The sequence below is a fragment of the Meles meles genome, chromosome X (assembly GCF_922984935.1).
Source record: "Meles meles chromosome X, mMelMel3.1 paternal haplotype, whole genome shotgun sequence".
Lineage (NCBI taxonomy): Eukaryota > Metazoa > Chordata > Mammalia > Carnivora > Mustelidae > Meles > Meles meles.
Window position 1 is genome coordinate 59,214,115 of NC_060087.1, and position 25,404 is coordinate 59,239,518.

A 25,404-nucleotide genomic window follows, 5' to 3' on the forward strand; every position below is an offset into this window, starting at 1 on the left:
CCTTTCTTCTTTTTTTTTTTTTAATTTTATTTATTTGACAGAGATCACAAGCAGGCAGAGAGGCAGGCAGAGAGAGAGGAGAAGCAGGCTCCCTGCCGAGCAGAGAGCCCGACGTGGGGCTCGATCCCAGGACCCTGAGACCATGACCCCAGTCAAAGGCAGAGGCTTTAACCCACCGAGCCACCCAGCTGCCCCCAGGCCTCCTTTCTTAAGCAGGGAAGTAGGTTGCTTTTCGGAGGTCCTATTCAAGGTCTAAACCATTCTCTCTTGCTGCACTCATTTATCAGGGACTCCCCCACACACAGCCAGAAGCACCCCAAGGTCATATCTGCCTCATTGCAATGGAGTACGCATGAAGAAAGGCTATGTATTAAAGAGATTAGATGGGGTGATCCGAAACCTGGTGTGTGTAGGAAGCTTGGGGAGGAGCCAGGGCTAAACAACAGGGAAGACTGGAGTAAAGGTTAGGCCTGCCTAAATCTTCAACAGCTGAAGGGACTCAGTGGTAAGAGACTAGAGCAAAGCACCTAGAGAGTCCCAAGAAGGCCACAACTGAAGAGGACCACTGCCATGGCCTTCTTCTCCAGACTAGATCTCCAGGAATGCCTCCAAACCCTGTCTGTTTTGCAGTGGCTCCCAGTCTACGTGTTTTTAGGTGAGTGAATCCCAGGGGCCGGAGAGCATATGAGAACAGGCCAAGAAAGAGTCCAGGAACACACCCCCTCCCCCAGCAATAAGGAAGTCTCCAAAGAGATTATTTGGTTGGTCTCCGCCCTCTGGGAAAGACTGCGCCTCCCCACCCAGAGAGAGGGCTCCTGCTGAGTTCCTGAAATTTCTTTTTCCAACAGAGAGGCACAGAGGCCATGAGTGAGGCTACTGTTGTTCACGTTCAAAGATCACAGTGGCCTTCTTGGGACTGCCCCCTCTTTTTTTTAATTTCAAGTCTTTATTTAAATTCCAGCGAGGTAGCTCATAGTGTAATATCAGTTTCAGGAGTAGAATTGAGTGATCCATCACTTACTTATGACACCCAGTGCTCACCTCAACCAGTGCCCTTCATAATACCCATCCCCCATTTAACCCAGCCCCCTGCCCACCCTCTCTGAACTAACTAGAAAGAGTCATATTCAGGGACAGGAGCAGAGGTGGTGGCGGCTTGCAGAGCTGTTGTTACTAGGTAGGCAGAAGGTGACTTTCCAGTATAAAACTATGGTGACGGAATTCTGGAAAGTCTCGGAGCTGCCTGAGTGACTCATAGGACAAAATTTTAATAAAGCGCCTGTTGTGCCGTGGACTCAAAGCATGGCAATTACCAGTACTTGGCAAATGGGTTGAGAGCTCTCAGCTTTTCCCAGTCAGAAACTAGGACCTCGTGGGCAGTCAGTTACAAGGACCAAGCTTGGACACTTGATGGGGAAAAATGTCATCCTGAAGGCAGCCAGTGCCAATCTATGGGAGGCTATCCGGTCCCTTAGAGCAGATGGTCTTCACCAAAGACCTATAGACCTAGAACCTGAGTTGGGAGGGAGGGGGCGATTTTGAATTTGGATTAAAAAAAAAAAAAAAAAACCTTTATTTTCACTGACCTCAAGCTGAAATAATGAATGTAGGCAACAAAACACAGAAACATCAGCAGTACCAGTGAATTTTTCAGTGATAGACATCACAGGTTTGCTTTTCACATGCCAGTTGCTGCAAGGATCTTAAATTTCTTTTATGCTCATGACTACCTCAAAATTCCAGTAGTTATCGGAACTACCATTAGGTCTGGTTATTTAATGCATGAACCAAGAAGCCCAGGTTACTAGATCACATTTTTATAATGTTTTGAGAATTGCATCATAATATGATGCATTTCCTTTGTAAGTCTGTGTATTTTATTTTGGGCATTTAAGGTATTATTCGGAGAAGGGGTTCCTGGGCTTCCCCAAACTGCCAACGGGATCCATGACCCCCAAAAGATGATGACTTATTGAGCCTTATTTTAACCAAATCATGTTGAGCTCTTAGTCCATCAATGGTTCACCTCTATCTGTATTAAGGGGCAAAAAGTGGTATTTCTGTAAACTTCCTTCTTAGTCTTTCATATTTTCTCTTTGTTTCCCTTTGCGTTTATCTTAACTTCCTCCAAGAGACCCCTTTGACACATTCCAGCCCCCAGTTAGGGAAGTGAGGGCCACTGGAACATCCTAAAACACTTGGCATCGTGGTGACAGCCACCATTTCAAGTCTGGATCTCAGAAAGTACAGGTAAAGATGGGGATTAGAGAGCAGAGGAAAGAGGTCCAGAGAGGAAGAACTGGGTAAGCTGATCCCTTTAGGGGTAGGGTCTGTCCCACCCCAGAGAGACTTGGTATGGCATATCAAACACAAGTGCCCACGCAGGTCTGGCTCTTCTGGGGAGCTCTCTTCAATAAAATGTTTTCATTTTTCGATCATAGAATGATTTTGTTTTGGAATATTTTTTTTCTCTCTTCCTCTCCCCATCTCAAAGGACACTGTCTCTGGACAGGGATGAGGATAGAGGGCATATCCAACACTGAATATGTAAGGTCCCATGTGAGCCTCCTAATATTAGCCTCTAACATTAGAATGTTAGCCTCCTAATAATGCCCACCCCCATCTTCCTAGCCTCCAGTCATCCTGGAAGAGCTGGAGGTGTGGAGTGGGAATGTTAGTGACCAATGACGGCACCTATGCGTCTTCAGGGGAAAAAACTCATAACAGATGTAAATGTTTTGTTTCTCCTGCATTTTCAAAAGTTTTTAAAAATTGCAGTGAAATACACACGACATCCAATCAACCATTTTAACTATTTTTAAGTGTCCATTTTATTTTTTTAAAGATTTTATTTATTTATTTGACACAGAGAGAGAGATCACAAGTAGGCAGAGAGGCAGGCAGAGAGAGAGGGGGAAGCAGGCTCCCTGTTGAGTAGAGAGCCTGATGCCAGAATCCTGAGACCATGCCCTGAGCTGAATGCAGAGGCTTAACGCTCTGAGCCACCCAGGCACCCCTAAGTGTCCATTTTAGCAGCGTTAAATATATTCAGTGTTGTGCGACCATCGCCAACCTCCATCCACCTCCAGACTTCTTTTCATCTTGTAAAACTGAAACTCTATACCCAGTAAACAAGAACTCACCATTTCCCTTCCCCCAGCCCCTGGCCACCACCACTCTACTTTCCATCTCTGAATTTGAGTCGCACTCAAATGGGTGAGTGGGCACTTCATGTAAGTGGAATTATGAACTCTTTGTCCTTCCGAGACTGGCTTGTTTCACTTACCATGTCTTCAAGTTCCACCTGTGTTATATCATGTGACAGGATTTCCTTCCTTGTTAAGGCTGAATAACATTCCATTGTGTGACTATTGTAAGCAATGGTTCTATAAACATGGGTGTTCAAATGTATCTTTGAGATACTCTTTTCAATTCTGTTGGATATATTCCCAGAAGTTCAATTGCTGGATCATATGGATATTCCATTTTACTTTTTTTTAAAGATTTTATTTATTTATTTATTTGACAGAGAGAAAGACAGACAGCGAGAGAGGGAACACAAGCAGGTGGAGTGGGAGAGGGAGAAGAAGGCCTCCCTCAGAGAAGGGAGCCCAATGCGGCGCTCGATCCCAGAACCTCTGGACCATGATCTGAGCCAAAGGCAGATGTTTAATGAGAAGGCCACCCAGGCACCCATATTTTACTTTTTTTTTTTGAGGAACTGCTATACTGTTTTCCATAGCAGCTGCACTGTTTTACATTCCCACCGATAGTGTGCAAAGGATCAAATTTCTCCACATTCTCTCCAAAACTTCTTTATTTTCTGTTTTTTGAATGTGATGCCATCTTACCGTGATTTTGACTTGCATTTTCCTAATGATTAGTAGTGTTGAGCATCTTTTCGTATGCTTATTGGCTTGTTGGCCATTTGTCTCAACTTCTTTTAAATCGATCATCGTTCCATTTATCTTCCTCTACTGGTTTAGATGTTATACATCATATTTCTATTATTTTAGCAATTATGCTAGAAGTTACAACATGAATCCCAGGTCTTGGAGTTTACCGAGGTAGCTGTAGCATTTAACAGCACGAGATGTTAAAGATATTAAGATATTCACATATGTTCAATAGTTACAGAGCAAATACTAATTATAAGACAACAACTGTCCTTGTCAAGACTACGATGAGTCAAGTACCAACTCCTTACTATCTAGGAACAAAGGTAAAGCAATCATTAATTCCACCATTGTACACAATTTGCACTGGACACAAGTCACTACAATAGAAGACAGACTAGTAAGTGAAAGAAGGAGTTACAGTGAAGTGATATTAGTGTTTCAAGGGAAAAAATATCACACCAACTTGAGGGGATTGGGAAGGTAGAAAAGAGAATCAGTGAAACATGATGAACAGGATGTGGATTCTGGTATTTGTCTAACTTGGACGACAATTCGCTTTGTGACTTCCAACGAGTACTGTGACTCACTCTAAGGCTCAGTATCCCCACCCTCTCAGCTTGGTCTTCAGTAATTGCTCCATACAGAAAAGTGTCCCTTCCTCCCTCCCTTCCTACCCTCTCTCCCTTTTCTCCCTCCCTTCTTAATTTCCCCCGTTCTTCTCTTTCTCACCCACTTTCCTTCATTCCTCTCTCTCAGAGCTTTCCTCAGTGCCTCTCCTCCCAAATGATGTTCAGAATCATGGCTGATTACTGAGCATCACTGAAAGTAATGGGAGACAAAATAGGGGAAAAGAGGAGGAAAAAAATGCGGAGGAACAAGAAGGAGGGGAAACGTGAGAAGAGAAGAATGGAAAGACAGTTTGGGAGTGATGTGAAATAGTAAGACCCATGAGCCTTAGAATTGGGCAATGGCCCTGACAGACCCCTTCCACTCCCCACCCCCCAACCCCTGTGGAGGGCCAGCTTCCATTAGAGGATGGCTCTCCATCTGTCTTTTCTTTTCTGGGCTTGTATCACCATCTACCTAAACTGTTGCTATATCCTCTTTCCTGACCCTCTACCTTCTACTCTCCATCCTCTCCAACCTATTCCACTGTGTGCTCCCAGTAGACTCTTTTTTTTTAAGATTTTATTTATTTATTTGACACACAGAGAGAGATCACAAGTAGGCAGAGAGACAGGCGGGGAGGGGGGAGGAGGCTCCCCGCTGAGCAGAGAGCCTTATGTGGGGCCTGATCCCAGGACTCTGGGATCACTACCTGAGCCAAAGGCAGAGGCTTTAACCCACTGAGCCATGCAGGCGCCCCACCAGCAGAGTCTTTTGAAAACGTCTTTGATTACAGTCCTCTCCTGCTCAAAAATAGTCAGTGTTTTCCCACTGCCTACTCAGTGAAGTCCAAATGTGTTAGCCTGGGCATCCAAGGCCCTCCTCCACTCTATGGCTCTAACCTTTTACCAGCTCATCGCCCTACTCTTCCCTTATATGAAGTTTGTGTTCCAGGCAGTCTCTTCACAGAACAAATGTAAAGGGTACTCTCCCACTCCTTCACCTCTGCTCTGACTATTCCCTCTACTAGAAGGATGCTTTGATCATTCTTGCTGGACTAATCATGGACAACCCCTCCTTTGAGATACTGCTCAAGTCATGACTTCTCTGCAACATTTCCTAGACAACCTAAGACTACATCATCTCTGAAGGTCCAAAGCAATTTGTAAAAATAGGATAGGTAGGAGCCTTTTTGTCCTTTGCCTCCTCTATCCAATAAACCCCATGAGGACAGGAGCCATGTCTTGTCATGGTTATACTTCTCACAAGACAGGCTTGACATTAAATTGATGATTCTTCTAGATTTCTTCTTCCTTAGTAGTCCATCTCTTGTTCTTTTTCCTCTCTCCTGGTCATCCTTTTGTTTTGCTTCTTGTTTGTTTGTTTTGTTTTTGTTTTGTTTGTTTGTCTTTTAGGCCTTCCTTCTTTCTCTGGCTTCTGATACTACATAAAATAGGACATAGTCTTGGGAGTCAGACAGGCCAGGTCTGCCACTTGCTTGTTATGTGACCTTGTGCAAGTAAGTTACTATTATTTTTTATGTGACCTTCACAGGTAAGTCATTCATTCTCTCCCACTATAGAAACAGAACATATGCCTCTAAGGACCATTGTGGAGCTCAAAAGACAAAAAAAAATCCTCAAAAGAGGCTCATTTTCTTCCTTTATGTTACAGAAATGGACATTACTTGGAGCCCAACAACCCCACCGCATAAGACACTGCCAACCTTGCAATTTGATCATCAGAGGAATGACCACTTCTGAGACAAGCACCCTAGGTTCTGACTTCATTATACCTTTAGGAAGAATACTAAGTAACTAGATCCTACAAAATTAGGCAGAGACTTTGATACATTCCCAGCATTCCCATAGGCTCCTTCAAAGCACCATTCATTCACCCCCTACATCTGATCAACTACCAAACTCTGAAAATTCTCCATCCATAGTATCTTTCAAACTGGTTTGAGAAATAGTAACCTACTTCAAGTTCCCATAGCCTCTCATTTAAATTACTACAACTCTTAGCTGATTTCCTGCCTACAGTTTCTCTTGCCACCACATTTATCCCAAATTATCTTCCTGATACACAAATATGATCACTCTGTTCCTCTGCTTAATAACTTTCACTGGTTTCATCTTCCCTCTAGCAGCAGGCCTAATCTCCCCAGCTTCCTTTCCAGTTCCATCTCCTATTTCATGGTTTCCCATGCTCCTGGTACCTTTGCAGGTTATGATGTTATGGGGCCTTGGCCTCCTCTATCTACAGGTCCTTTTTTTTTTAAGATTTTTATTTATTTATTTGACAGAGAGAGATCACAAGCAGGCAGAGAGGGAGGCAGAGAGAGAGAAGGAAGCAGGCTCCCTGCGGAGCAGAGAGCCCGATGTGTGACTCAATCCCAGGACCCTGGGATCATGACCTGAGCAGAAGGCAGAGGCTTTAACCCACTGAGCCACCCAGGCACCCTATCTACAGGTCTTTGTTTGAGTTCTTCCTCATGCATGGAAGGCCCTTTCTCCACTAATACTTCCATCAAAATCCTACTCTTCCTCCAAAATTCAACTTAACTCCTACCCTCTACAAAAAAACCTTTTTCTACGTTCCCCAGTAGTAAGGAATGGTCTTCCGCTTGGGTTCCCACAGAATGACTTTTGAAGTCCTCCTATTATTTTTATTGTAAAAATAATTTTAAAATTAAAAGAAGAGAAAAGGTCACAAATTACTAACGTAACCTTCTGGAGTGCCTTGGTGGCTCAGTCATTAAAGCATCTGACTTTGACTCAGGTCATGATCTCATGGTCCTGAGATGGAGCCCACATTAGGCTCCTCACTTAGCTGGGAGTCTGCTTCTCTGCTCTCTCTCCCTCTCCCTCTGCTTCTCCCCACCATGCTCTCTCTCAAATAAATAAATACATCTTTAATAAATAAATAAAATTATCTACCTGTCAGGATTTTGAGAGAATTAAATGAAATAATGTATATTAAGTGCTGAACAGAGTGCTTATTAATCATAAATGCTCGATACATGGTATCAATGACCATATGCACATTATTTGCATCACTTCCTTATTTATTCTTTTCACCCTCTTCCTTGTAGTCCCCAACCCTGTCCCCATGGTTTGTAGCACAGAGATTTCACATGAAGTGTGCTCCAAGTTTGTTGGATTATTAAATTAACTTTTACTCCCCTCCCACAGGTTCTTATATTTGTGGTTAATGTAGATCTAATAAGTAATCACAAAGTCACAGGAATTCATCTGTGACAAACTAACCACATTCTTGGATTTCTAAGGGCTTTGAGCCAGCCAATAGGACACTGAGTTTTTGCTTTCCACTGGCAGCTTGCCTGTAGCTTTATACAAATATGTTCAACTTGGAACCCCAGAAGGCCTTTCCTTATTTAGAATAAGAGCATTAGTGGTTTTTGCCCCTGTCAGCTTTCATCTGCTGCTTGGTGAATTTTGAAATCAGAACTTCTCCATGTGTTACAATTTAACATAACAAATATTTATCATGAGTCATCTCCCTATGCTTGGCCCTGTGCTAAAGGTTGTTTTCAAGAAGCTTACCATCTAATAGGGAGAGGGTCAGATATATGAGGTAAAAACTACACAAGCAGCATAATGAAACAGGACCAAAGAGAAGCATAAGTAATATGGTGTGGGTGTGCGGAAAAGGGACACTTAATTCTGAGCAGAGAATCACCCAAAATATCATTTAAAGGGGTATCATTTCAACTAATCCTTGAAGGCTGAAAGAATTTTGATATGCAGAAAGCTGAAGAGAAGGTAGTCAGAATAAAGACACAGGTGCCTGAGTGGCTCAGTGGGTTAAAGCCTCTGCCTTCAGCTCAGGTCATGATCCCAGGGTCCTGGGATCGAGCCCCACATTGGACTCTCTGCTCAGCAGGGAGCCTGCTTCCTTCTCTCTCTCTGCCTGCTTGTGATCTCTGTCTGTCAAATAAATAAATAATTTTTTTTAAAAAAAAGAAGAATGAAGGCACAGCCTCTCCAAAGGCAGAAATGTAAAAATGTGTGGAAGGTTAAGAGAATGGGGAGTGGAACAAAGTGGTTTCACATATTTCAGCCATTTGCATCCCACCTTCTGTTTTTTTCCACAGCTGAGTACTACCTGCGCTCTTATGACTTAACATTTTTTTCCAAATTGACTCATTACTATTACCTAAATTCACATATTTTTAAAAGATTTATCTATTTATTTGAGAAAGAGAGAGAGACAGTGAGTGAGAGCATGATCAGGAGGGTGCGAGGGAGAGGGAGAAAGAATCTCAAGCAGACTCTGTGCTGAGTGCAGAGCCCAACATGGGGCTCAATCCCAGGACCCTGAGATCATGACCTGAACTAAAACCAGGAGTTGCATGCTTAACCAACAGAGCCACCCAGGTGCTCCTAAATTAATGTGTTTGAACAGACATTTTATATCACTACCACAAGTTTACTTTTATTCATGGTACATTAAAATAATTTTCCATCCATAAACCACCTCGGACCATCTAGCATACCTACAGTGGGCATACGAATGATGCCTTGAGAAATAGTGGGCTAGTGCATAAGCAGTATCAGGACAGGGAGTGAGAGATGAGGCTAGGAAGCTGTGTGGGGATAGTCCATGGAGGCCTTACACGCCAGGATATCATGTTTAGGCTTTTTTCTGCCAACAGTGGGATAATACTGACGGTTTCTGAAGTAAACAACATTATGACTGTGCTTAAAAAAAAGAAAAAAATCTGGCAGTAGCACGGGAAATGGACCAGAAGGGAAGACACCGGCAGACAAAAAGAGCAAACTAACCACTGTACTCCAGACCAGAGGAGATCGAGCCTTCATGCAAAAGGAAGGAAGTCAAAGAGAGCTCCAAAATATTACAACAAGGCCATTTATTTTGAGGGCTAAAACATAAATAGGAACTATCCAGGAAAGAGCTGAGGAAGATTCTTGCAGGTGAAAGGGGATAGCATACACAGAAGCCCACACTCTCCCTGTGCTGGGCAGGGAGAGCAGAATGAGTTGGAGGAGAGACAGAAAAGTATGGTGGAATGCCTAAAACAAGGGAGGTGGCCAGCGGCTTCACAGAGGGCCTTCAAAATCAAGATTACAAGACCTTAAAAGCCTTCACCTTAAGAGTCATCAGAAGTCACATTCGATGCTGAATTATTAAATTACCATTTACTCCCACACGTTCTTATATTTACAGTCAATTTAGACCCAATAAGTAATTTCAAAGCTACAGAAATGTCTCCTTAACGACCCAGTCATGTTCCTGGTTAAAAGCTGTACAGAGACAGAGTCAGATGTGCATTTAGCATCACACACACACACACACACACACACACACACACACACACACACCCCTTCCACACTTGTCCATTTATTTTTTTAGAGTAAATGCCTAGAGAAGAAATAAATGGCCAGTGGCGCCTGGGTGGCTCAGTTGGTCAAGCGTCTGCCTTCAACTCAGGTCATGATCCCAGGGTTCTGGGATCGAGTCCCGCATCAGGCTCCCTGCTCAGTGGAGAGTCTGCTTTTCCCTCTGTGCCCAACCCCCCCTTCCCGCTCATGTGCTCTCTCTCTCTCTCTCTCTCTCTCTCTCTCTCACTCTCTCTGCCTCAAATAAGTAAAATCTTTTTTAAAAGGTTTAGAAGACATTAAAAGTCATCTAGGAAAGAGATAATGGTGGCTTAGATTGGGTAGTAACATGAAGGGGGGGAAATAGAACCATTTGAAAGGCGTTTAGAAGGTAGAACTGCCAGGAATTAGTAACTGACTAAAGGGGAAAATAATTAGAGCTTAGAGGTTAAGGGTGCTGTCTCTGGAGTAAAACGGTCTTGACTTTTCAACCCTGGCTCACCCACACTGGCTCATCCACATGCTAGCTTTGTGGCCTCAGGTAGTTATTTAACCTCTCTAAACCTGGGCTCCTCATGTACAAAATGAGATTAGTTGCTGTCATAATGGAGTCTTTGTGAAGATTAAATAAACTATGCATGTAAAACGATGAGTGTACAGTAAATATTGGCTATTACTGTATGAGGAAAGCGAGCGGGTAAGATGCATCAAAGATAATTTGAAGAAAGGACCCACTTAGATTCATACTGCTACCACCTTTAACTTAAGCTAGTAAATAATAGTAATTGGAGGTTATACAAGTTTAAATTTATTTTTTTAAGTCAGGGCCAGGGTCAAAAGGGTCAATTTACCAAGAAGATATAACTGTCCAAAAGTAGATGCACCCAACAACAGAGCTTCAGTATCTATATGAAGCAAAAGCAAGCAGAACTGAAAAGAAAAATAGAAAAACTAACAATGATATTTGGAGACTTCCTCCAAAACCACAAACAACCAAAACTCACACAAGATGAAAGAGAGAACCCATAACTACTAATTAAATTAAATTTCTAATTTTGGAAAATAAGAAACCTTCCAAAACAGAAAACTGCAGGCCCAGATGGTTTCAACAGCAAATTCTACCAAACATTTTAAAGAAGATATGTCACAGATTCTACACAACCTTTCCCAGAAAATAAAAGAGGAAGGAACACTTGCCAACTCATTTATGAGGCCAGACCTTGATACCAAACCTAGACAAAGACAGTACATGAAAGAAAACTATAGACCAATATTCCTCATAAATATAAATGCAAAAATCCTCAATAAAATACTAGCAAATTGAATCCAGCAAACAAAGCATAATATACCACAGCCAAGTGGGCTTTATCCCAGCAATGCAAGTGAAAATATTTGAAAATCAGTGTAAACTACCATATTAACAAAGGAAGAGAAAACACATGATCATATCAACTGATGTAGACAAAGCATTTGATAAAATTCCATTTCAGTCATGATAAAACATCTCAGCAAACTAGGAATAGAAGGAAACTTCCTCAACCTGATAAAGAGCATCTATTTAAAAAAAACTGTAGCTAACATTATATTTAATGAAAGACTGAAAGCTTTGTCCCCAAGATTGGCAGCAAAGCAAGGATGTCCACTCTCACCATTTGTACTCAACATCATACTAAAAGTCATAGCAAGTGCAGTAAGACAAGAAGAAGAAGGAAAAAAGAAAAGCATACAAATTGAAACATAAGAAAAAAAAACTGCCCTAATTAAACAGATGAGATGAGTATCTGTAGAAAATCCCAAGGAATCTATTACACACACACACACACACACACACACACACACACACACACATCCAAGAACTAGCAAAGGAGGTTAGCCAAGTTACAGGATACAAGATCACACATAAAAATCAACCTCAGTTCTATATACTAGCAGAAAACAACTGAAAATAGAAATTCAAGGGAGCGCCTGGGTGGCTCAGTCCGTTCAATGTCTGACTTTTGATTTCAGCTCAACTTTTGATTTCAGCTCAGGTCATGATCTCAGGGTGGTGAGATTGAGCCCCGTGTCAGGCTCTGTGCTCAGAATGGAGTCTGCTTGAGAGTCTCCCTCTCCTTCTGCCCCTACACCAACTCACACTCTAAGTAAACAGTGTTTTTTTAAATTAAAGAATAGAAACATTTTACATAAAATACACCAGTTTTAGCTTCCACATTGTTGTACACACACACATCAAAATATGATATCATTTTCCTCAACCTGTAGCATGTGAGCCTGAGCAGGGAGCCTGATCTGGAGCTTGATTCTGGGACCTTGAGATCATGAGCTGAGCCAAAGGCAGATACTTAACCGACTGAGCCACCCAGGTGCCCCTATTCTTAATAAATTTCAACCATCAAGAACTACAGACAACATGTGCAACAAGGGGGCATTCCAGAATAGAGTGGCTGACAGATCTCAGGGGACCTTGAGATCATTTCAGGGCTGTCCTTACTGGCCTGTCACAATCAGGCCACATTTTGGAGCTCCCCACTCTGCCTATCAATCAGGTGTCATGGTAGTAAGTCTCTTGATGTGACATTCTCCACTAGTGGACTTCAGAGACCTATCTACCTGTAGTGTTCAGCAGGGTCTGAACCCACATTTTAAAAATGGGAAGTCAGATGACCTGTGAGATGCAGTTAATTCCCAGGACAACTGTGGTGCTCCAAAAACTCAAGGTTAGGCAGGATGAATCTATTCTTGTTCAAAAAAAAGGCAACAAAGACATTGATCATCATGGCAGAATACATTTGCCTAGTATAGCCGTATGCTTCTCAAGACGAGCACCAGTTATTCCAAGCTCCATCCCTGGGCTGTGCTCTCCTGCAGTACTCTAAAAATTACTCCCCACAGTGCTCTGAGCAGCTGCAGTACTTATCCTATATTTGCTCTTAACCAAAAAAAGTCTTTTAACTTCATATTAGTTTTTTAAGTGGTTAATCCACTACCTTTATTATATATTTGCCCTTACTGGTAGATTTTTACTTCTGCATATTTTCATGTTACTAGTTAGTGCCTTTTCTTTTCAGCTTAAAGAAGTCCCTTTAACATTTTTTTGTAAGGCTGGTTTAGTAGTGATAAAATCCTTTACTTTTGCTCGGGTAAAACACCCTCCACCACTCCTTCAATTCTGAATGATAACCTTACCAGGTAGAGTTTTCTTGGTTGAAAACTTTGCTTTTGTTTATTTGCTTTTTTTCTTTTTTCACTGAAGAGTAATTAACATTCAGTGTTACATTAGTTTCAGGTGGACAATATAATGATTCAATAATTCTAGAGGTTATCACTATTCATCAAGATAAATGTACTCTTGATCCTTTTTATCTATTTCACCCTACTCCTCACTCATCTCCCCTCTGGAGACCACCAGTTTGTCGGTATTTAAGAGTATCATTTTGTTGGTATCTTTTCCTTTGTTCATTTGTTTTATTTCTTAAATTCCACATATGAATGAAATCATATGGTATTTGTACTTCTCTGACTGATTCATTTCACTTAGCATGATACCTTCCAGGTCCAGCCATGCTACAGATGGCAAGATCACATATAGATACACACATACACATATACATATAACAGCTTCTTTATCCAATCATTTATGGATGGACCCTTGGGTTGCTTCTATATCTTGCCTGTTATAAGTAATGCTGCAGTAAACAGAGGTGTATATATCTTTTCCAATTAGTGTTTCTCACTTCCTTTGAGTAAATACCCAGTAGAGGAATTACTGGATCATATGGTAATTGTATTTTTAATTTTCTGAGGAAACTCCATACTGTTTCCACAGTGGCTGCACCAATTTGCATTACCACCAGCAGTGCACAAAGGTTCTTTTTTCTCCACATGTTCACCAGCACTTGTTATTTCTTGCCATTTTGAATCTAGCCATCCTGACAGGTATAGGGTGGTTTCTCATTGTGATTTCAATTTGCATTGCCCTGATGATCAGTGATGTTGAGCATCTTTTCCTGTATGTGTTAGCCATCTGCATATTTTCTTTGGAAGAATGTCCAATCATGTCCTCCACCCATTTTTTATTTGGATTATTTTTTGGTGTTGAGTTATGTAAGTTCTTTTTATATTTTGGATAGTAACTTCTTATCAGATATGTCATTTGCTAATCTCTCACTCAGTAGGTTATCTTTATGTTTTATTGATTGTTAACTTTGCTATGCAAAAGACTTTTTATTTTGACATAGTCCCAATAGTTTATTTTTGCTTTTGTTTCCCTGGCCTTAGGAGACTTATCTAGAAAAATGTTGCTATGACTCATGTCAGAGATATTACTGCCTGTGTTCTCTTCTAGGACTCCAATGGTCATGTCTCACATTTAGGTCCTTGATCCATTTTGAGTTTATTTTTGTGTGTGGTGTAAGAAAGTGCTCCAGTTTCATTCTTTTGCATATAGCTATCTGGTTTTCCCGACACCATTTGTTGATGAGACTCTTCCTCCTTGTATATTCTTGCCTCCTCTGTCATAGATTAACTGACCATATAAGCATGGATTTATTTCTGGGCTCTCTATCCTATTACATTGATCTACATGTCTATTTTTGTGCCAGTACCATACTGTTTTGATCACTACAGCTTTGTAGTACCTTGGAACCTGGGGTTGTAATATCTCCTGCCTTTTTCTTCTTTTCAAGATTACTTTGGCTCTTCTCTCTGCTTTTAATATTCTCTCTTTATCTTTAACTTTAGGAATTTTTATTATAATGTGTGTTGGTATAGATTTCTTTGGATTCATCTTATTTGGAACTCTTTGCTTCTTGGAGCTGAGTGTCTATTTCCCTCCATAGGTTATGGAATTCTTTAGCCATTATTTTCTCAAATAAGTTTTCTTCCCCTTTCTCTCTCTCTTTTCCTTTTGGGGCCCATATAATGAAAATATTAGTCTGCTTGATATTGTTCCATAAATCCCTTAAGCTACCTTTACCTGTTTTCAATTTTTTTCTTTTTAATGCTTGGTGTTAGTTTTTCTGCCCTGTGAAATTGACTGATCCTTTATTCTGCTTTACCTAGTCTGCTGTTGAACACCTCTACTGTATTTTCCAGTTCAGTTATTGTATTCTTCAGCTCCATGACTTCTGTTTGGTACTTTATTATGTTTTCTCTCTCATTGTTGAAACTCTCACTGTGCTTGTTCATTCTTCTCAAGTTCAATGAGCATCTTTATGGCCTTTACTTTGAATTCTTTATCAGGTAGATTATCTCCATTATTTTATTTTTTTAAAGATTTTATTTATTTATTTGACAGAGAGAGAGAGATCACAAGTAGGCAGAGAGGCAGGCAGAGGGAGAGGGAGAAACAGGCTCCCTGCCGAGCAGAGAGCCCGATGCAGGGCTTGATCCCAGGACCCTGAGATCATGACCTGAGCCCAAGGCAGAGACTTAACCCACTGAGCCACCAGGTGCCCTGATTATCTCCATTTTAAAGGGTTTTTAGTTTTAAGGTTTTTTCCCCTGAGGAAAGTGAGTCTTTCACTTGGAACATATTCCTCTGTCTTCATTTTGCTTCACCCTCCATGATTGTTTCTGTGTAACAGCTATCTTTCCCGGTCTTGAAAGAGTGGCCTTGTGTGGGAGATTAATTAAATTAATTAATCCTTTATCTTTTGGTTATTCCTCAAACCTTTATAATTGTTTAAGTGCCCTGATTTTTTTTTGATAGGTTCCAGTTGTTGAGGGAAGGCCAACACTTGTCAGTGTCCCAAAGAGAGAGACTTCAGACAGTTTAGCTTCAGGCTAATTATAAGCCAGATCCACAGGCAACAGTTTTTAAGGTAGGCAAATATAGACAGTCTTGTGAGTCTACAATATAAACCCTGCTGATATCCAGACAAGAAGCTCTGGAGGTGTCCTCTGGTCAATAGGTGCACAAATTGTGGCTTTAGACTTCAAGCTCCCGTCTGAGTGGTATCAGTCCGCTGTGGGGAGGACAAGGGAGGCCACTAACATGGAATCTCCCTGTCCATATTCCCTGGGGGGGTCTTCTGTAGCCCCTGGATGTGTGGCAAACCTGAAGCCTGCCCCTCAGTATGAAGCTTAGGGACAAGAAAATAAAACTTTTTCACATGAAGACTAGGGGTTTGTTTCATTCTGCTGTTTGTGCAGTGCCCTGTGCCAAAGACTATCTCTCTAATTGGTTTGGACTCGTAGGGCCCAGAAATGCATTTCTCCTAACCAAGACAGCCAGGTGCTCAAGGAGTGTCCTTTCTATGGGCTGCATGTGCTTGCTGGCCGTGGCTTGGTGGGCCACGACTGTGGCTCATGGGGGTGGGGCACTTGGCCAGGCCAACTGCAGTGGGGTAGGCTGCACCTGCAATGCATGGAAGGTGGTAGGGGACAGTCCCACTGGAGCTAGCAGGCTAGAGGCAGATTGTGAAACGTCACCTGCAAGTCCCAACACCAACAAAGCAGGAGAACTCAAAAATGACACCCACTGGTGCCTCCATCCTTAGAGAGCATCTAAACAGGTTTTTTTTCTCCAGCAGATGCTTTAAGATTAAAACATGAGTCTCTTCCACATTCTGTTCAGGTGCCTTTTAAACTGTTGCTTTTGTGCTGGGTCCCGGGGCAAGCAAGACTGTGTGCAAGCTCTTTTAAGAGTGAACTTTCCATTTCCTATAGCCCTTTGGTTCTCCTTGAAATAAACCTTGGTTTTCAAGACCAGACACTCCAGGGTCTCAACTTTCTGGTGCAGTTCTCAAGGTTTGGGAGGGCTGAAAAGAGGCAAAAACACTTCACTCCTCAGGGATGAGCTCTAGATTATAAGACCTCCCTCCCAACTGTGGGTCACTGCTCCCGAATGTGGGTTTTTTTTTTATAGACTGTGCCTCCACCTCTCCTATGTATATCAAGGTGGCTTTTTTATCCTTTGTCCTGGAGGCTCTGCTCAGCTAGCTTTAAGGTCCTTTCCAGAGGGAATTGTTCTTTGTGTAGCTGTAGAGTTGCTATGTTCATGGGAGTAGGTGATCCTTCTATACCACATCTTGAACCCTCTATGGCCATTTGATCTTTGAGAAAGGTGCAAAAGTAATTCAATGGAGGAAGGGCAGTCTTTTAAACAAATGATGCTGGAACAACTGGATATCCATATGTACTATATGAACCTTGATCAAAACCTCAAATCTTACTAAAAAATAACTCAAAATAGATCACAGACATAAATGTGGAAAGCAAACTGTAAAACTTTTAATAAAAAATTTAGAAGAGAACCTTCACAACCTACAGTGAGGTAAAAGGTACTTTGATTTTTACATCAAAAGTACAGTCTGTAAAGGGAAAAAATGATAAACTTGACTTCATCAAAATTAAAAGCTTTTGCTCTAAGAAAGACCCAGTTAAGAGAACAATATAAAAAAATAAACATTGACTGGGAGAAAATGTTTGCAAATCACATATCCAGCAAAGAACTTGTACCCAGAATGTATAAAGACTTCTTAAAATTCACCAGTAAAAGCAAAACAAAAAGACCCAATTGAAAAATGGACCAAAGTGGGGGCGCCTGGGTGGCTCAGTGGGTTAAAGCCTCTGCCTTTCGCTCAGGTCATGATGCCAGGATTCTGGGATCGAGCCCCGCATCGGGCTCTCTGCTTAGCAGGGAGCCTGCTTCCTCCTCTCTCTCTCTCTGCCTGCCTCTCTCCCTACTTGAGATCTCTATCTGTCAAATAAATAAATAAAATCTTAAAAAAAAAAAAAGAAAAATGGACCAAAGTGAAATAAATATATCCTCAGCAAAGAGGATATGCAGAAGGCAGAGAAGCACATGGAAAGCTGTTAAGCATCATTAGATGTTTGGGAAATGCAAATTAAAATTATGATGAGATACCACACTACACATCTATTAGAATGGCTTGGCCATCTTCAGTACAAACTAAATTTAGAGCCTGCCTTATGTGAGCATCTTCCTTGATAATTTACAGTAAGACTTCTCACTTGAAAACAGACAAGATTTTGGAAGCCTCTCCTGGTGTCAAGGCCATAATATCTAAGAATGCGTCATATATGCATCCACGCAAATGGTTGTTCTTCATCATTCTTGCCTCAGACACCTTTGCTTTCTGTCTGTCACAGAGCTCCTTGTTCCATGAACTCTAGCTCTTCCATGTTTGGCCTCTGTTTCTCTTATCTCTTTAAATCGCACTTCTGTCACTGCAACACCAGTGATTCTCAGACAGGCTGCGTTTGGCGGGCTTGTCTTCAAAGGACATTTTGTGGTCTCCTGAGGTGCCACACCTACAGTTCAAATAGATTCCACAAGGAGGAGAGTTTTTTATGGAAGTATAGCTCTTGGTTAGACTCCCATTACGACTAATGAATAATAGAATTAATAATGTAGAATAATAATAGAAACGAATAATAGAATAATAGAAAGAGACCAGATATAAGGCACACAATCCATCTATGATTTAGATAGCATCACATTTAAACAACACAAATGCTGCTTAAACACTTATCATTGAGTTTACCTATTATTGAGAAGAGAAAACGTTTCTCTTTCAACCAGTCTATAGATATTTGCTAAACACCTACTGCGTGCAAGGCATGGTTCTAAATACTGGGGAGACAAACAAAATTTATTTGAAGCAAGACATAAAGGAAATGATACACTTAGGCTACCTTTAATTAATAATGATTCTTGCTGAGTTTTCTTCTGAAGCTTACCTGGCACATTACTCTCATCTTTTTTGAGGGTCAGAAACAGCAGGACATTTAGCTATGGAAAGCTTCCTGTGAAATTCCTTCCACCGCTACTTCTTATTTAATTAGCATAACTATGACAACCGTCTCAGCCAGCTCTTGCAGAGAGAATTCAGCCTATCACTAAGGTTTCTTTTTTTTTATTTCTTTTCAGCATAACAGAATTCATTGTTTTTGCACCACACCCAGTGCTCCATGCAATACGTGCTCTCCTTAATACCCCCCACCTGACTCCCCCAACCTCCCCCCCCCCTTCAAAACCCTCAGATTGTTTTTCAGAGTCCATAGTCTCTCATGGTTCACCTCCCCTTCCAATTCTTTTACTCCATCACATGACTTTTTAAAGAAAGGTCCATTCCATCTTTTTTCCTGTTGTTTCCATCTATGTCCAAAATGCAAGAGACAAACCCACTGCTAAGTAACTCTTGAGTTTCTTTCCCTTCTCTGGAAATTTTATCTACCATGATGTGATTGCCCAGCCCAAGAAGTCGTTCCCTTAGCTGGGTGTTTTTTCTTTCACAATATATGTATTTACCCCCTTTTTCCTCAGGAATGCAGATTTTCTTTTTTTAAACGATTTTATTTATTTATGTGACAGAGAGAGACACAGTGAGAGAGGGAACAGGAGCAGGAGGAGTGGGAGAGGGAGAAGCAGGCTTCCCACTGAGTAGAGAGCCCAGCAGAGAACCCAGTGCGGGCTCGATCCCAGGACCCTGGGATCATGACCTAAGCCGAAGGCAGATGCCCAATGACTGAGCCACCCAGGCACCCCATGAATGCAGATTTTAAAATGGAATTTAATTCCCACTGCTGTGAGATGTATCAAGTTTACATTTCAAAGCCTACTATGGCCCTTTGCTAACAGACATAATATTCCCCCTTCTGGATTTTTGAGACTTTTTGAATGTGACAAAACTGAACCTAGTAAAACACTTTCTAAATACGTGTTTTCTTCTCAGCATCAAGCAGCCTGTAATACTGCAGGCAGCCCTCTCCGCTGGTATGTATTGACTTAGCAGTTCCACAAACAAAGGAGGGTCAAGCTTTTAGAAAAGAATTCCTGAAGTTCCAGAATGGGGATGTCAGTCACTGCTTCAAGAAGCTGTTCTTGCCAAGCCACTTGCCAAGTAGTGCTGTCATTTGACCCCAGCTGAGGGCCTGCTCTGAGAGTGCCGTTTCCTCAGTTAAGATCTCAGCAACCAAAGGGACGAAGGCTGAGGGGCTCAGAGGTGGACCTGGACTATAGCAGAGTTGGGAGGGGTTGTGAGGAAAAGGGAGAGAAGGGTCTCACATCAGCCTTGATCTGCTCCTTCAGTATAGAGCAGAGATGAGAGTTAGAATTCTATTAAACTTGAAGGAAACTGAACCTTTGTGTCCCCTCAGGAGCGATTCCTGTTTTGCTTATACCCTACTTTCTGGTGTTCACTAAATATTGGATCTTGTCTCTGCTTGCCTTAGCCTGGCTCGCCTATGATTGGAACACTCACAGTCAAGGTAAGAGACAGAGGAAGAGTGGTGGTCCCTGTATGTGCTGAGGATGGAACCACAGGGAGAGAGAAATGGAGGGAGAGAGTGGGAGAGGCAGAGAGAGAAGGGGTGGGAAGAGGACAGAAGGGGAAAGGGAAAGGAAAAGAAGTAGGAAGGTAGAGGGCAGGAAAGATGGAAAGAAACAATTAGAGGTAGAGGGAAGGAGAAGGAGAGAGGAGAGCAAAGCTCAGCAAGGAACAGAGATCTCTCCCAGGTTTCCCAGGAAGGATTATGAGGTTTTAAGACAGGTGCTCCCAAACTTGGAATATCTTTCTATCACCTTCCTGGCTGGCTACAGGTGTTGAGGGGCCTTCTAGATCTTCTTGGGGGTTGGATTCAGAGACAGTACCTATCTAGAAATATGGAAGTGTGTAAACCTGGAAGAGGTTTGAGGGATTGGCAGTATCTCACCTGCTCTTTCCTTCCCTTCTGTACCCACAGGTGGTAGGCGTTCAGCTTGGGTACGAAATTGGACCCTCTGGAAGTATTTTCAAAATTATTTCCCGATAAAGGTAACTCCCCTTCCTTTTAGTGCCCTTGGTTCTTGTTGCCCAGACTCTCCCCTCTCAGCTCCATGTTTTCAAAGGCTTTTGTGACCAACAGTGAAGGCCCAGAAGCGTAATGCAGGGTAGACATCCAAGATGGATGGGCAGGTGGGGAGATGGATGGATTGCAGCCTGTCTTCACAGTGGCAAACCCACGTCAGCCTCTCTGAGCATCATAACCCCTGGCAATCCTATGACAATGAAGACATCTCAATGAACAGGGATTTGGGGTTCCCCAAGGGAAACACAGGATACCTGCTTGTCTCTGTGTCCACACGTCCTCACTTCCTTTTTCCTATCCGTCACTCTGACTTAATCTCCCTCTAACAGCTGGTGAAGACTCACAACCTCTCTCCCAAACACAACTATATCATTGCCAATCACCCCCATGGCATTGTCTCTTATGGTGTGTTCATCAACTTCGCTACTGAGGCCACTGGCTTTGCTCGGATTTTCCCAGCCATCACTCCTTCTGTAGGAACCTTGGAATGGATCTTCTGGATCCCAATTGTGCGAGACTATGTGATGTCAATGGGTGAGTGAGTATAAGAAATCATTCCATTCTCTGACCCACCTCAGAGCTCCAACCCCAATAAGCCCTGACAGTCCACATCTCACATCCTGCTGGAAGAGGACTTAGTAGAATATGAGTCCAGAACACACTGGGCCAGTAACAAGAGTATGCAGCCACGCAGCAGGTTCTGTCTAAGATATGGGTGGTAGGATTTAGTTAGCCAGTAAGATAATTTATAGGCTGTTATAAGAGTTGCCAGGAATCCTTTCAGAAAAAGAAGCAGAAGACTGGAGTTCAGGATCAAAGCCAAAGTGGAAAGCAGAAGGTCAGTGGTGGCTGGTGGCTAGTCCTGATCAACCCTGAAAGAGAGAACTCTGGACAGTTTCCAGAGCTGTAAGACTGGGGAGAGTAGATACTATTGATCTAAGAGACAGTAGGCAGAGGAACTCAATGTAGGTGCAATTGTAGTATCACAGTTCCTTCCACAAGGCAAGCAGCTGACCCTAAGGACCAACCTCAGGATAGGGCAAACCCAGGATGTGGAGGTCAAAGACAGAAGAGTGGAAACAACAGTAGTCAGGAAACAGAACTGTCTCCAGCATGAAGAGCCCAGAGGAACCCCTTTTCCCAATCTCAGGTACGAAGTTTGCTATGCCACTTGACTCTTTGGTTTCACAGGTGTGTGTCCAGTGAGTGGCTTGGCCTTGAAGTATTTGCTGACACAGAAAGCCTCAGGCAACGCTGTGGTTATTGTGGTGGGTGGAGCTGCTGAAGCCCTCTTGTGCCGGCCAGGCGCCTCTACCATATACCTTAAAGAACGGAAAGGTTTCGTGAAGTTGGCACTGAAGACAGGGTGGGTCCCCAGGTTCTGGTGCCCTAAACCTGTTAGAAAGGGCTCTCTTTTTACTCTGGTTGCTTCCTTCTGCTCCTTCACACTGAGTCTTAATTGTATTTGGGGCTCCAGATACATTTGTAGGCACTTCTTTTAATTGAAGTTGGAGAAAGAACAGTAGGAAAAGACCTTTACCTTCTGCCCATTAGCCTAGTTAGCTGGGGATCTGGGGAAACAGAGTTTTAATCTATATCAACCCACTAACTGAGAGGCCCAGAAAACCTACTCAGCACAGGGAAGGCACTGGGCTCGGGGCTGTGGGGATTGCAAAAATAAATAAGACATGATTATTTTCCCCCAAAGAGCATATAATCTGGTTTAAAAACTAGAATGCATTTGTTCAGCCCTTATTGAACACCTCTGTGTATTGGTCATAGTACTAGGCATTGAGGATAGAAAAATAAATAATACCCGGTCCTTGCCTTTAAGAAACTGACAGTCCCATGGAAACAACAGAAATGCACACATGTAATTACAAAATACATCCAGAAGCCAACCTCTTATCCTCTCACCTATAAGCCCCCATGGTTTAAACTAGCACCACATATCCCTTGTGTTATTACAGTCTCCTAACTGCTCTACCTGCCTTCACATCCTAGAATCTATTCTCAACCGTAGCTAAGATGATCCCATTAAACGTGAGACTATGTCACTACTCCAAATGCTCCAAAGCCTCCCATTTCAATCTGGGCAAAAGCCAAAGTCTTTATGGGGGCCTGCAAAGCCCTAAATAATCTGGTCCTTAGCTACCCCTCATCACCCACTGCTCTCCTCCTTGTTCCCTCTAGTAGAGCTATGGTGGACTTCTTGTTGGCCCTCAAACAAGCCACAGCTCTTAAGCTCTTTGCTCTAGCTGTCCCCACTTCCTGGAACACCATTCCTCCAAATAACTGCTTGGCTCATTCCTTTACTTCCTCCAGGTATTTGCTCAAATGTTTTTTCTCAATAAGGTCTATCCTGATCATCTTGCTCTATTTTTTCCTGTTGCATTTATCACCTTCTTATATATCCTGATTTTACTTATTTATATATCTGGTTTTTTGTTTATTTGTTATTATTGTTTATTGTCTGTCCTCCCTCAAGAAAAATTGTGAGAGATTTTTTTTATCCATTTTGTTCTCTGACATGTCCTTAGGGCTTAAACCAGGGATGACGCATAGAAAGAGCTCAATAAATATTTATCGAATGAATGATGTGCTATAATAGAGTTATGTACAAAGTCCTATGGGAACAACAACGGATGGAAACATTTTTACTCTCAAGGTAGAAGTTTCGTAAGTGAGTGACATCTGAATTGTGAGTTAAAATATTAGTAGGAGTTGCCAGTCAGACCAAAAGGGAGAAAGAATTCAGGGGACCTACAACATAGCAAGCACTATGAGAGGACCTAGAGATCCAAAGATGAATGACAAATTTCCCACCTTTGATCAGCTTGACAGACAACTAGGGAGTCAGACAGGTAAGGAGGTAACTGTAATAACTGAGCTAGATTATTGTTGGTGTGGAGAAAGATAAGCTGAAGGGTACCTAATTCATATTGTGGGGGCGGGAATTGGAGGCAGTCAAAAAAAGGTTTCTTTAAAAGATTGAAATCGGAGCTGAGCATTGAAGGGCAAAATAGAATTAGCCATGTGAAGACAGAAGGAAGGCATTTCCGGCAGAGGGAGCAGAATGTACGAAGAAGCGTAGACAAGAAACAACTTGGCACACTTAGTATGGTTAAGCAGATTGCAAGAAAGGGGCGGGGAGAGGGGAAGCTAGCACAATACAGAGTGAGAATCTCTGGAAGAGTTTTAAAAAGAATGACATGTCCAGATACACAGTTTAGGAAGATCATTCTGGATGCTAGGAGCAATGAAAACAGTTAGATTGCCTAAGATGAGTTTTTTCCTATCAGAGGACAAGGTGCAGCAGCTCCCCATGAAGGGTTCAGTTGGAAGGGTGGGGCATGGCAAGAGCGAGACACAAAGCTGAAGATGTTTGGGTGCTTGGGTTCTTGTTCTATAATGGGGAGATTAGAAGGTTTCATATCTTGGAGAGGGTTTTGCTGGGGGGAGCTCTCTCGGAGAGTTAATACTCTGCTCCTTTCTTTGCAGAGCGTACCTTGTCCCTTCCTATTCCTTTGGCGAGAATGAGGTTCACAATCAAGAGATCTTCCCTGAGGGCACGTGGATAAGATTCTTCCAAAAAACCTTCCAGGCCACGTTCAAAAAAATCCTGGGACTAAATTTTTGTACCTTCCATGGCCGGGGCCTCACTCAAGAATCCTGGGGCTTCCTTCCTTTCAATCGGCCCATTACTACTGTTGGTAAGCTTTCCAATACCTCCGGACCACCTTCGTTGTTGGTTCCCCCCACCCAGGTCATTCATCAAGTCCAGGAGGCCCAGCAAACAGTTGGGATGGGCAGTGGGAATTCCAAGGGGTATGACTGAGGGCAGGGTGGGCAGGACAACTGAAAAGATAATAGTTGTGGCCATTTAATAGTTGCCACGAGAACATCTTTATTCACAAGCATTCCTTCCCATCACTCTTCTGAGCTTGTTCTCATTCTCTTCAGCATGGATGAGATCAGGTATTCGCAGAATATGGGATGGGATGGAGCTAGAGCACAGGGAAAGATCAAAGGAAGAGGAGGGGACACAGATACTGAGTTTCAGTATGTGGCTCCTTCTGAGGGATGGGTAACTTGAGTTGGGGAGGGAGGGGAGGCTCTGATGCTTGTTTCTTCTCCTTCCCCATAGTCGGGGAACCCCTGCCAATCCCCAAGATTAAGAGGCCAGACAAGACGACGGTGGACAAGTACCATGCACTCTACATCAGTGCCCTGCGCAAGCTGTTTGACCAGCACAAAGTTCAGTATGGCCTTCCTGAGACCCAGGAGCTGACAATAATATAACAGGAACTAGATCTCCCCCATTACTAAACTCCTAGAACATTGAGGGATTCAGATAGGCTACCCAGGAGGAAGAATTTGGGCAGAGAGGAGGATCTCAGGTGTGAGAAAGGCCAAACAAGCCAGCAAGTACTTAATGAATCTCGCTTGGCGGAAGGAACCAGAGGGGCAGAGGAAGAGTAGGGAACACCCAACTTTAGAAAGCAGACTCTTGTGAATCCACAGATCTTTTCTGCATGACTCCAGCCAGCTCTCTGATCAAAGCAATTAGAAGACAAAGAACACCACTGCTCTTTTCTCCCAAGCCTTAGTGACACATACTATGTAGCTTTAGGCTTAGAAGACTTGTTTCGAACAGGAATGGTTTGTTTCCTCTTCCTCTTTACAGTTTGGGAAATACAACAACGTAAACCAGAGACCTG

General features: G+C 42.5%; 1 protein-coding gene across 1 annotated transcript; it reads left to right on the forward strand.

Moving 5' to 3' along the window:
• Window positions 1–570: 570 nt before the first annotated feature.
• Window positions 571–24,985, forward strand: DGAT2L6 (diacylglycerol O-acyltransferase 2 like 6). Its single transcript, XM_045994431.1, has 7 exons — window positions 571–655; window positions 19,994–20,104; window positions 20,579–20,649; window positions 21,013–21,217; window positions 21,875–22,049; window positions 24,185–24,396; window positions 24,831–24,985. Exons 1-7 carry the CDS (start codon window positions 571–573, stop codon window positions 24,983–24,985), a joined length of 1,014 nt encoding a protein of 337 aa, XP_045850387.1.
• The last annotated feature ends 419 nt before the right edge of the window (window positions 24,986–25,404 follow it).

What these genes read in the sequence shown, in the direction of transcription:
- DGAT2L6 (XM_045994431.1), top strand. Translation starts at nt 571, where the DNA reads ATGGCCTTCTTCTCCAGACTAGATCTCCAGGAATGCCTCCAAACCCTG. An exon ending in AAAATTATTTCCCGATAAAG is followed by an intron (nt 20,650 to 21,012) that starts GTAACTCCCCTT and finishes TCCCTCTAACAG; the next exon opens with CTGGTGAAGACTCACAACCT. An exon ending in AAGTTGGCACTGAAGACAGG is followed by an intron (nt 22,050 to 24,184) that starts GTGGGTCCCCAG and finishes CTTTCTTTGCAG; the next exon opens with AGCGTACCTTGTCCCTTCCT.